An 11,329-nucleotide genomic window follows, 5' to 3' on the forward strand; every position below is an offset into this window, starting at 1 on the left:
GGGACCCGCTGCTCCCCACACCCCACAGCATTCTGCATGCCCACTTCCAGCAAGGGCACAGCCAACCCACTGCCTTCCCCATAGCAAAAGAACGGAGAGCGCGTTGCTACGGACCCGACGATGTGTCTGTTTACAGAAATTAATATGCATCTAATTAACATGTTTTAAACCTCTATATTTAAAAGCAGCGGAATTTGCATACATTTGCATGTGTTATTAATTTCACGGCGTCTTTTGATGAGATTCACAGGCCAGGGTTGCTCTGCATACGTGATGCCGCCTCCTCAAAGCAGAACAAAGCCTTTGCTTGCTCTTGGCCATATCCCTGGCCACGCACACTCCTTAGGTGCTCAGATACGTGGGTTGAGCCCCAGGGAAGCCTGCTGCACACCTCCAGCCATGCAGCGGTGCTTCACGAGGGCCCTGTTGCCCCCCAGGGCTGTGCCTCCCTATAGCACAGTGCAGAAGGCAACCCCTTGCCTCAGCCCCTGCCATCCATCAAGCAGTCAGAGTAGAGATTAAACATGAAACTGCAGTAACTAGAACCCATTAACCCTCGTGTTCCAACAAATCTGCAATTTTCAACCTCCCTCAGGTCCTCGGAGGCTTTTAGAGATGATTTCCTGAGTTTACTATGTAATATCCTAATTACACATCACAGCAGTTGTCAGAGGAATCCCTGCCTGGCAGACAGCACCAGCCCTCCCCAACCCACCTGGGGGGCAAAGCTGTTCCATCCCTGACCCCCCACCACAGGGGTCTCATGTCCCCTGATGGCAACAAGGGTCCCCAGGGCTGCGGGCTGCAAGGGAAGCATTCTCCCTCCTGGTCCTTGTGATGCACCTCTGGCACGTGGCAGAGCCATAGGGAGCAGCCCAGTGCTGGTGCTCTCAGCAGGCAGGTGCTCACCTGGGACAGAGAAGCCTGCTAATTACAGGAAGGAGAAATGCTGTGATGATTAATGGAATTTCTTCACTTTATGTCTCCGTCAGCCATGCAAAGCAGAGCTAGATGGACTGTGCAGCCGTAACGCCTTTGGCTCCAACGCCATCAATTATAGAGATGCTCGCACAGCTTGGAATTACAATTCAAAGACAGTTTTAACTGTGATGAGTTTATTTCTCCCTACTCATCTGAGTACCAAACCAGGCCCAAATGACCCAGATCCCCCTTCCAAAGTGTGTTCATTGAGACTCTGTACCCACACAAGGCACTGCAGTATAGGACAGTCCAGGCAGCCCCTACAACACTGGTACCCAGCACTGCATAGCACTGCATGGGCTACACAAAGGCTGAAACACAGCCCTATAAACAGGTTCTTCTCCACATGTTCTGCTCCTGACACTCCTTCTGCCTTCAGATTCTTTTAAGGCATTCCATGTAACCAAGGTACTGCAGGAATGACAGAGCATTAAGAGCTTTCATGGGGGAGATATGAGATGTATTTATCACACTCAGAGGCAACACAGCCAATATCTGCTTTTGACCCCAGCCAGGCCTTTCAGATTGCAGCCTCTGGAGAAAAACACTCAGCATCACAAAGCCTTCACTCAGAGCTGTGAGCTCCAAACCAGGCACCAGGGTCCTGTGCTGCTGCTACAGCCATAGGTCAGTGCCACTCACGGCCAATCCAGGGGCTGCTCAGAGGCAAGAAAGGATGGATGTGATCCTCAGCCTCTTTAATCAGCCTTTATACTCCCAGCCCTGGAGAACCACAATGCCAATGGCTCCATGGGGTCCCCTGTGAGGGGACACAGCCACCACCCATCACCTCCAGCACATCAGGGTGGGGATCGATGCTCATCTTAATTGCAACCAGGACTGGGTGATCCGTGGGAGATTTCTCTGGAGGTGCAATTTAGACTCAGAAGCATTCCGTGTCAGATCTCACCTTTAACTAAGCCTTCTTTGAAATGCTGCTCCCCCGCCATAAAAAAAAAGAGACAAGAAAGTAATCAGGGGTTTTGATGAAATATTTCTCAGTCCCTGTTTTGCACCTGGCTCATGGTGCATCATGAACAGCCCAGATTGCAGCTGCATGGAGCCACCAAGCAGTGCTCACTACTTCCTTTCATACCCCCTTCCTTCTTTTAATGGTCCTGCTGCTTTGCAAGCACTGAAGGCAGTCGCTGCTTTGCAATTTTCTGAATGTTTCCCTGTAATCTGAGCAGCACCGGTAGGTTCCCACTTGGAGACCTTGAAGTTCTGCATCGTGCCATCCTGCCGGGCTCATTTCATCTCAGCAATTCCCTTTCTGTCTCACAGCCCCACCACAGGCAGCCTGAGAAAGTTTCCATCCTGCACAGCTCCATCCTGCTCCATATCTTGGGTGCTTCCTTGGATTGTGAGCTCTTTGTGTTGGGACAGAGCTGTTGCGTGCTCTGAGCACATCCCTCTCCATGCCTGTGGACACATAAAGCAGAGCACCAAACCTCCCAAGGAGCAGCACATCGAGCATGAGGCTATGGGGGAACATTGCCCATTGTGAGCTGCAGGCTGGGCTCTGCCACGGGGCTGCTGCAAAGCTACAGGGATTTCAGAAGGAAGAGGAGATGATAACTAATGCTTGGTTCCAGAACAATTACGTCAATTATGGTTTTATTTGAATCTCTGCAAAATTTAAGATCATGCAAACAAACAGCTCTATAAACTTCAGCATCCCTCCTATGGGGCATCCTCCATAGCCATTGGTTAACAGAGGCAGAGCCTGTGGACTGCTCCTGGGTAAGATGAGTGCAGGGATGACTGAATTCTCTCTGTTTTGCCCATGAATAGAGGGCTGTCCATGGAGATTCCCCCTTGCAGGAGTGCTCTCCTATGGCCCAAGCATCGCAGCAGCCCACAGAGTTCCCTGCACCAGAGCTCTGTGGCAGTCACCTGCAGGGTCAGTGCTGCACCTCTGCTCAGAGGCATGGGATCACAGCTGCTCCCATATCTGTCGTGCCCCATCTCTGCTGCAGTGTGGGACTGAGAGGCTCACAGCCATGCTGTTTACTGCCCAAACCCTGGCGCTGAAATTACCTTTTACTTTAAGGAGCTGCACAGGCAGATGGAGCAGCAGCTCTGTGCAGCACCAAGTGTGCACGGCCCGTGTTCTGTGATACATCTCAGCTAATGAGCTCCTGCTCTGTGTCCCCATAGGTTCAGCCCATATGAGTGGTACGATGCACATCCCTGCAACCCCGGCTCGGACATCGTGGAGAACAATTTCACCCTGTTCAACAGCTTCTGGTTCGGGATGGGAGCGCTGATGCAGCAAGGTACAGAGCTCCCTGCTGCTTCTCCCACACCGCCTTTTTGGTGTGGCTTTTCAGACGTACAGCTTCATTTCTATGTGACAGGAACAAGATAACATCGCTGTGTCTGTCAGATCCAAGCAGAAACCACAAAGGGACACTGCCAGCCCCGGGCAAAGCTGTCAGGGTGTGGGGAGTGGGGCTGCTCTGATCAGGCACAGCCCACAATGGGGCTCCTACATCCGTGTGCTCACAGAGCCCCCAGATTTCTTCTGGGTGAGAGCAGCACAGAGCATCTCAGTCTCTTTTTTCCCCCTTTTATGGGCATGGGGTCAAAGCCCATCATCCCAAGAGCTCACAGCCCCACTGCAGCCAGCTCACGTGTGCCCTGCTAACAGTAATTACTCTTAATGACATGTGCAGGTGTTGGAAGGAGCAGATCCAGAGCTGCCATGGGGAATCACAGTGCAGGGTGCACAGGGGCAGTGCCACACACAGCAGCAGCCCTCCAGCTCTGTTAGTTCAGCCATGTGTTTAAATATGTGATCTCAGATCTATTGCAGAAGACAGAGCTTTGTGCACTTTGATCTGTCCCCGTTTCCATCCTTGTGTGGTCATTCTGTGCAATGGGAAATGGCTGAGAGCCCTTCGAAGCATTCCCAGAGCTGCTGGTGTGGGGTACCAGCATGGCAAGGAGCTTAGAAACGGGCACAGATAGGATTACAGCTGTATCTATGGATGCAACAGAGCAAAAAGAATGTATAGAGATGGAATGAATAGAGTAAATCCATTAGGAAGACAGCATGGAGCGAGCCTGTGAGCAGTGCTGAATTGAGGAGCAAAATAGAGCTGTGGTCTAATTGCAGAAAATCCCGGAATAGGAATCAGTGGAAAACATCAAACACTCATCCCATTTTATTTATCCCACAGTGGTGGTGGCAGACAGCAAGTAACAGACCCACAGCACTGCCCCACAGCAGTGGGGCTTCTGCCCACACTAGCCCCGATGGGCAGCGGATACATGAAAAGAGCTGTATTCTTTTTAACTCAATTCCACATCTAAGAAGAAAAACACATTTCAAAGGTAGACTGATGTCACACCTCCCTGTGCATCAAAGGGCGAGGGATGGAATGGAAGGGAGAAGCATCTTAAGAAGAACTAAAGCAAACTGCAAACCCAATGCTTTGCTTGCCGGTGCCTCCTTGCTGCACTCAGACAGGAGAAAAGCTGCACTCCACACCAGGCTTTGATGCCGCTGCAACAAAATTGCTCTGCAAAGCCCAAATTGCTCTTTGTTGCAAATTCCAGGTTGGATGTATCCTCCAAACGTGGCTGTTTCGAACCCAGAGCTCTTTCCTGGCTTTAAAAGGTGGCTTGGGTGATCACAAAAATAGCACAAGCCCATTTAGTCCTTCATGTTTGCTCAGTAAAAGTCATTCCAGACCCGTTACACCTTTCATGCAGCAGAATCTCCAGCTTCCCTGCTTCTAACCATCATTCAAAGCACCGGACCCTGATAGTTCCTTTCTTTCCCTGTTTGATTTCTTTTTCCATACCTTGTGTATTTGAACACACTCCCTGGAGTGAGAGCTTTGAAAAGAGATCTGTATGAAAGCAAAGCTCTCTTTAAATGGCAGAACAAACCACTCATCAAAGTTCATCAACGGGCTCCCTATTTCAATCTCATAAAAGATGCCTCGTTAATTACTTCGGGTTTGAATGTTTCCTGTAAGTTGTGCACCGTTACCCAAGGTCAGCAAGAAAGGGACAGAAGGACCCACTGATCTCCTCGCATGCATCCGTCTGGATGATGTGCCTCAAAAGCAGCTGGCTTCAAATGAGCAGCTGTTACAGTTTGACAGTGAAACCTTCATGTATACGTACATATACACGTGGATAATGCATATAAAACAGGTCCCTTCTCTCGTCCCATCCCCCCTATCCCCTCCTCCCAGGCTCTGAGCTGATGCCCAAGGCTCTCTCCACGCGGATCATTGGTGGCATCTGGTGGTTCTTCACCCTCATCATCATCTCATCCTACACGGCCAACCTCGCCGCCTTCCTGACAGTGGAGAGGATGGAATCCCCCATTGACTCAGCAGACGACCTGGCAAAGCAGACCAAAATTGAGTACGGGGCTGTGAAGGATGGTGCAACCATGACCTTCTTCAAGGTGAGACCCGGCTCGGGCACGGATGCTGCCTCCCCTCTCCAGCAGGTTGTTCCTGCCTGCTGTCTTCATTAAGACATTAACCCCGTCACTTTAGCTCACCTAAATTCACATCACAGCTAAATCCTTCTCTCCCACTTGCTAATTGATGTCGCAATTACAAAATTACAGCAATCTGACAGCTCTGGGGGGCTGTACCCAGCACAGGCTCAGACACTCCAACCTACAGCAAAGAGGATGGATGCTCCTTATACTAAAGCCTATAGAAAACTCCTTCGTTCCCTAAGAATCCCCATTCCCACACCTCACAGACTGCCATTCCTCCAGCCTGGGCCACACTGTGCTGCCTCGAAAAGGGAAAGAAACCCAGAGACTCCAAAAGACCTTTGGAACCTCAGTTGGCCTTTAAAAACACACTTGTAGAAAAGAGCAAGTGAATAAAGGAATGGAAATGAGGGGTGATTAACCTCAGCAAGGAGCATCCCAGCTTGGAGAGGAGTTTGAATTTAATGGTGACCTTAAAAAGCTGTCTTGCAAGAAAAGGCCATGGCAGAACACAGAGGCATGCTTTATATTCTCGGTGCCAAAGGTATGAGAGGATCCTTGCACACTACCATGCACGACTGAGCTTCAGCTTACACACACTGCTGGTGTTACATACACAAAGGTTTTCCTGGGTGGTGTATGTATATTCAATACTTGCCCTCCTTCATGAAGGTAGGGTTCTGCCTCCTTAATGCCCTGTGTGTGGTGGGGGGTCTGATGGGGGCTCTAGTGGTCTGTAGTAGTTCACCTCACCATGGCTGCTGGCTGAGCACAATGCTGCCTTCTGAAGGCACAGCCATTGGAAGGCACAGCCTTTTACTGGGGTGCTTTAACTGCTTGTTCCAATAAGAGTTTTATATGGAAATAAAAGGAAACTATCTTTTTCTTTTTTTTTTTATAAACCAAGGACACAGCATCTTTATGGCTTCCTATCATTATGCATCAGAATCATTCTCTGGGCTTCTAATGGGCACTTGGCACAGCTTATTGCTGCGGCACATTTCCCTTCCTCTGCGTTCTGCCATTGCTGTTTGGAGACGAATACCAGCATTGCCCTGACACACACACATGGGCACAGCACAGGGGATGCTGCACTCACTCAGTGCTGCACTCACTCAGCACAAGCAGCTGGCAGAGCTGTTTGCTGACCACCCTGAGACCCCCACCCTCCCTCCAAACCACAGCACCGAGAGCTTCCCAACCACATCAGCAGACTGCCACTGTCACCAGAAGAACCTCGGAGCAGCTATTTATTTCCTGGCGATGCAGATTGAGTTACAGGAGTAAACAGATCAATTAATTTGGGAGCAGCATCTCGCTTTCATTGCGGATCATGCCAGGAATCCTTCATATCATGCAGGAGATGCTGTCTCGCTCTGAACAAACGTGGGGTTTAATGTGAGGGTGTGTGGATGTGTGTACACAGACATTCACTTGTACAGAAATGTTAAATCCTCCAGAGTAAGTATCTTCAGTTGGGGAAAATCAATTTATTTTTTCATACAGGCTGGAATTGAAAATCGTCAGCCTGAAAGTTACTTTCTTGCCAATTTCACTGATAAAAAAGCATATATGTCTTGGCAAGATGCCTCATATTGCCTCGTCTAAACTATTCCATTAATTTATTTGGGTGACTGCTCTTGAAGCATTGGTTATTAAAGGCAGCTCCTGAGCTGTGACTCTAAAGAATGAGCTCAGAGGCGTTGAGTTCCTGCACTCCCTGCACACAGTGGGGCTGCTGCCCACCTCTGCACTCCCCTCACTCAGCTCCAGGGCAGGGGCTGCTCGCCACCATACAATGCCTTAGGGTGAAAAGGACCCCAAGGATCATTAAGTTCCAACCCCCTGCCTGGGTTGCCTTGTTGCCTGGCTGCCCAGGGCTCCATCCAACCTGGTCTTGAGCACCTCCAGATGTTGTATTCACATCCCACAACGTGAATACAATGCATGTACTCACTGAGTATCAACTCAGTGCTAACAAATTACTGTGCATAACGAGGATGGGTTTGCTTCTGGGACATCACCCACAGCCCACAGATAAATCAGACCATCTGAAGTGAGGTGTGAGCTGCAGCTCCACATTCCTCCCGCAGTGCCTGATTGATGGCTGCTCTCACCATGACTGACAAATGCTTCTAAATTGGACTTCTAACAAATAGGCAGCTCTATCAAACCGCTGGTGCTGCGCTGAGAATTACAGCTGGCGAATTTTCACTTGGAAAGGGACTGCTCTTATCTCCTGTTAGCCGAGTTAAAGAAACTAACTGGAAATAAATTCCCCATGGGGAGGTGGAGGGTTGCAGACTGCAGAGCTCAGCCAAAGCAGAGATGTACCGAGCTGTGCTGAGCTGTGCTCTGACCTTGCAGGCACAGCTCACCCCAGGGCTCTGTTTGGGGAGGATGAGGCCACTACAGCTTGCTGGGCAGGCACAAGGCTGGGGCTGCAGCAAGCAGGAAGGTCTGCAGCCCAGGACCCTACGCTGGAGCCACACAGCATCCAGCCTGCTATTTCCAAACACAATGAAGTCCCTGCAGCAGGTCAAAAGAAGGGATTTAAGAAGAGCAGAGAAGAGAAAAGTGGTTTTTTTTTTTCTATTCCAGGCAGCCCTGTCTGGTGTAATTTAAGCTGCCTGAAGAGCTACAATGCCTCATGCAAGTCCTATTAGCTTCACTAAATGCAGCCTATTGATTTTTTGCCAGTTTATTTTGCTCTGTGCTTTAAACTGGGAGAACACTGATGTTGTTTAAGAGCCCTGTGTCAACACCCAAGGAGCATTAAATGCAGGAAGAGAAAGAGCAAAAGGGAGAGCCAGTGAACCCAGAGGCCTCTGATCTGAACTATATAAATGTTAAACAAGTCGTTATCGGCAACTCGAGTGCGCTGTTCATTTCAATTACCCATCGTAATGCACAGATATTTAATAATCCTTTTGGAGGCGACATTTCTTGCTGCTCTTTGAGGCTTGATAGATGCCACAAATCTGGCTCACGGGCACTGGACCGGATTTTCAGGCAAGGGAGATTATCCTGCCTCCTGAATGCAGCTCGCTCCCGTACCGCAGGTTCATCAGCGGATTATAACGAGTCTGAATTCTAATTGACATCAATGAGTCCGTGGCTGTTCCAGCAGGGATGAGCCCATGGGTCAGCAGCAGAGGAATGGCTCGTCTCCATTTGGCACTACTGGGCCTGGGGTGCTGGATGGGTGACCACAGCCACAAGCCCACATGCTGAAAGAAGGAGGTGAACTGAGCACAAAGAGGGGCAGTCTGGCTTAGCACGTTTCCCCTTGTATATATATGTATACAGGTAGAAGCAGCCAGAACCATGTGCAGGATGAGCTCCCATCCCCAGCACAACAACAAACCCAGAGGGTGGTCACGGGCAAAGGCTGTATTTAATATGCTATGGAAAGACCAAAAAGAGCCACATTTCTTCTCACCCACTATATTTCCTAGAAGAAAAACCTGCCTGTACAAAGAGCAACGTTCCTCCTTGCTATCAGAATGCCTGCTGCTCATGGAAGAATACCCTATTTTTAACCAGAAGACAATCTTCTCCAATATTTCCAAGCCTCTGTTGATTTGGGTACGTTAAATTTGCTTGGCAGTTGCACACAGCTCAGAGGAGACGTTCCCTTGTGATGCTTGGGGAAAGACAGGAATACAACAGAGCCTGCGAGAGAAAGGAAAACAGACTTTCCAAAACATTCTCTGTCTTCTCTCATTGTCGTGGGGTGTCCTTTTTTTATACTGTAAAGGTGCATTTTTCTTCCTCTCAGCAGACAGGCTATTAATTCTTATTTTTGTATCATTTTCCCAGAAATCCAAAATATCTACCTTTGAAAAAATGTGGGCTTTCATGAGCAGCAAACCCACAGCTCTCGTTAAGAACAACGAGGAAGGGATCCAGAGGACCCTGACGGCCGACTACGCCCTGCTGATGGAGTCCACCACCATCGAATACATCACCCAGAGGAACTGCAACCTCACCCAGGTCGGGGGGCTCATCGACTCCAAGGGCTACGGGATTGGGACCCCCATGGGTAAGTGGCCATAGGGAGACAATCCTCTCCCAGCAGCCCATTTCCAAACACCAAAGCTCCTATGGACCACCTTCCCAAAGAGAGGTCTGGAGGTTCTCTTCGCCGGGAGGACATCCCCACTTTGTGCTGTTTGCCCCCAGGCTCACCGTACCGGGACAAGATCACCATCGCCATCCTGCAGCTGCAGGAGGAGGACAAGCTGCACGTCATGAAGGAGAAGTGGTGGCGGGGGAACGGCTGTCCTGAGGATGAGAACAAGGAGGCCAGTGCCCTGGGCATCCAGAACATCGGCGGCATTTTCATCGTGCTGGCAGCAGGTTTGGTGCTCTCAGTCTTTGTGGCCATGGTGGAGTTCATCTACAAGCTGCGGAAGACGGCAGAACGCGAGCAGGTACCAATCCCTACACCTCCCTGCTAGCCCAGCATTGAGGATTTCCCTTTCCTGAGCCCACAGCACCCCTGGGTGCTTTCCCCATGCTCCCTGCCTATCCCATCCTGTGGACAATGAGTGCCCGTGGCATGGAAAGGCAGCCTATAGGAGTGTCCTTCCTGCGTGCTGCGGTGCAGTAATGGGAAGTGCATCCGTGTGCACAACCACAGCAAAACAGTCAGCCTGTGTGTCAGGGCAGACAGCTGCAGACACCTGCTCACTGCAGCAGGACTCTGCCTCTCTGATTCATAACCCTACCAGCCCCCAGCAGCAGGGATCACACAACAAGCCCTCCAGAGCTCAGCCGGAGTTAGTGTACCCAATGTACAACTTTACCAAGGCAAAGAGGGTCAGCCCCAAAGCTTGCACACTGCTAAAGTCCCACTGAGCACAGCTGATCACAGAATCACAAAGTCACTGAGGTCAGAAAAGCCCTCTCAGCCCCAAAGTGCAACTCCATGCCCACACATCCCTCAGTGCCACATCCCCACCATTCGGATGGTGACCACACCGCTCCCTGGGCAGTCTGTGCCACTGCATCACTGCTCATTGGAGAAGAAATCCCTCCAAATATCCAACCCCATGCCTTCAGTACACCCTAAACCTCTGCTGCTGCAGAGCTGAGCTCCAACACTGCAGGCATGGGGCAGTAATGGACCGTTCTGTCCCTCCTCTCTGCAGCGCTCCTTCTGCAGTGCAGTGGCTGATGAGATCCGGCTATCGCTCACCTGCCAGCGCCGGGTCAAGCACAAACCTCCACCCCCCGTCATGGTGAAGGCAGATGCTGTGATCAACATGCACACCTTCAACGACCGGAGGCTGCCAGGGAAGGACAGTATGAGCTGCAACACCGGCCTGACGCCTGTGTTCCCATAGGCAGCGGGACCTGGGGGTGGGAGGGAAGGATGTGCAAAGGATGCGCTCCGAAGTAGGGAAGAAAGGACTTAAAAACAACAACAGAAAAGAAAGGAAATAAAAGGGGGGAAAAAAGAAAAAAGAAAAAAGAAAGAAAGGGGGAAAAAACCAACAAAGCTTGGTTTGGTTCATTTCAAGAACAAGGCCTTTCAACACAGCTGCATCCATCACCGGCGCAGAAGCAACAACGTCAAAGCACAGACTGCACTGCACTGCACTGCACTGTGGCTCTCGGGGCTTCTCCCTTTTGTTTTTCTTGTTTTTTTTTCTTGCATTCCTCATACTTTTTTACAGCTTTGCTCCTTGGCCTCGTGCAGCCCAACGCCCCACCACAGTCTGATGTTTACACAGCGAGAACAAGCGGAGGCACAACTGAATTGAGCCAAACTGAGCCCTGGCGGGCAACGAGGAGCCCCCGAGCACAGCTCCTCCAGCATGGCAATAAAGGGACACGTTGTCCATCGGGTGTGTATGGCACACCTGGGAG

General features: G+C 50.4%; 1 protein-coding gene across 1 annotated transcript in view; it reads left to right on the plus strand.

Annotated features, from left to right (window-relative positions):
* The window catches only part of GRIK3 (glutamate ionotropic receptor kainate type subunit 3), a 63,101-nt gene extending 52,164 nt beyond the window's left edge, over positions 1 to 10,937 (plus strand). Inside the window, exons 12-16 of the mRNA XM_072355320.1 lie at positions 3,142 to 3,260; positions 5,193 to 5,410; positions 9,275 to 9,497; positions 9,638 to 9,888; positions 10,609 to 10,937. Coding sequence (XP_072211421.1) covers positions 3,142 to 3,260; positions 5,193 to 5,410; positions 9,275 to 9,497; positions 9,638 to 9,888; positions 10,609 to 10,803 — 1,006 coding nt within the window. The 3' untranslated portion in view covers positions 10,804 to 10,937. The remainder of the gene's footprint in view (positions 1 to 3,141; positions 3,261 to 5,192; positions 5,411 to 9,274; positions 9,498 to 9,637; positions 9,889 to 10,608) is intronic.
* Positions 10,938 to 11,329: the final 392 nt, after the last annotated feature.

Source organism: Excalfactoria chinensis, chromosome 22 (genome assembly GCF_039878825.1).
Source record: "Excalfactoria chinensis isolate bCotChi1 chromosome 22, bCotChi1.hap2, whole genome shotgun sequence".
Taxonomy (NCBI): domain Eukaryota; kingdom Metazoa; phylum Chordata; class Aves; order Galliformes; family Phasianidae; genus Excalfactoria; species Excalfactoria chinensis.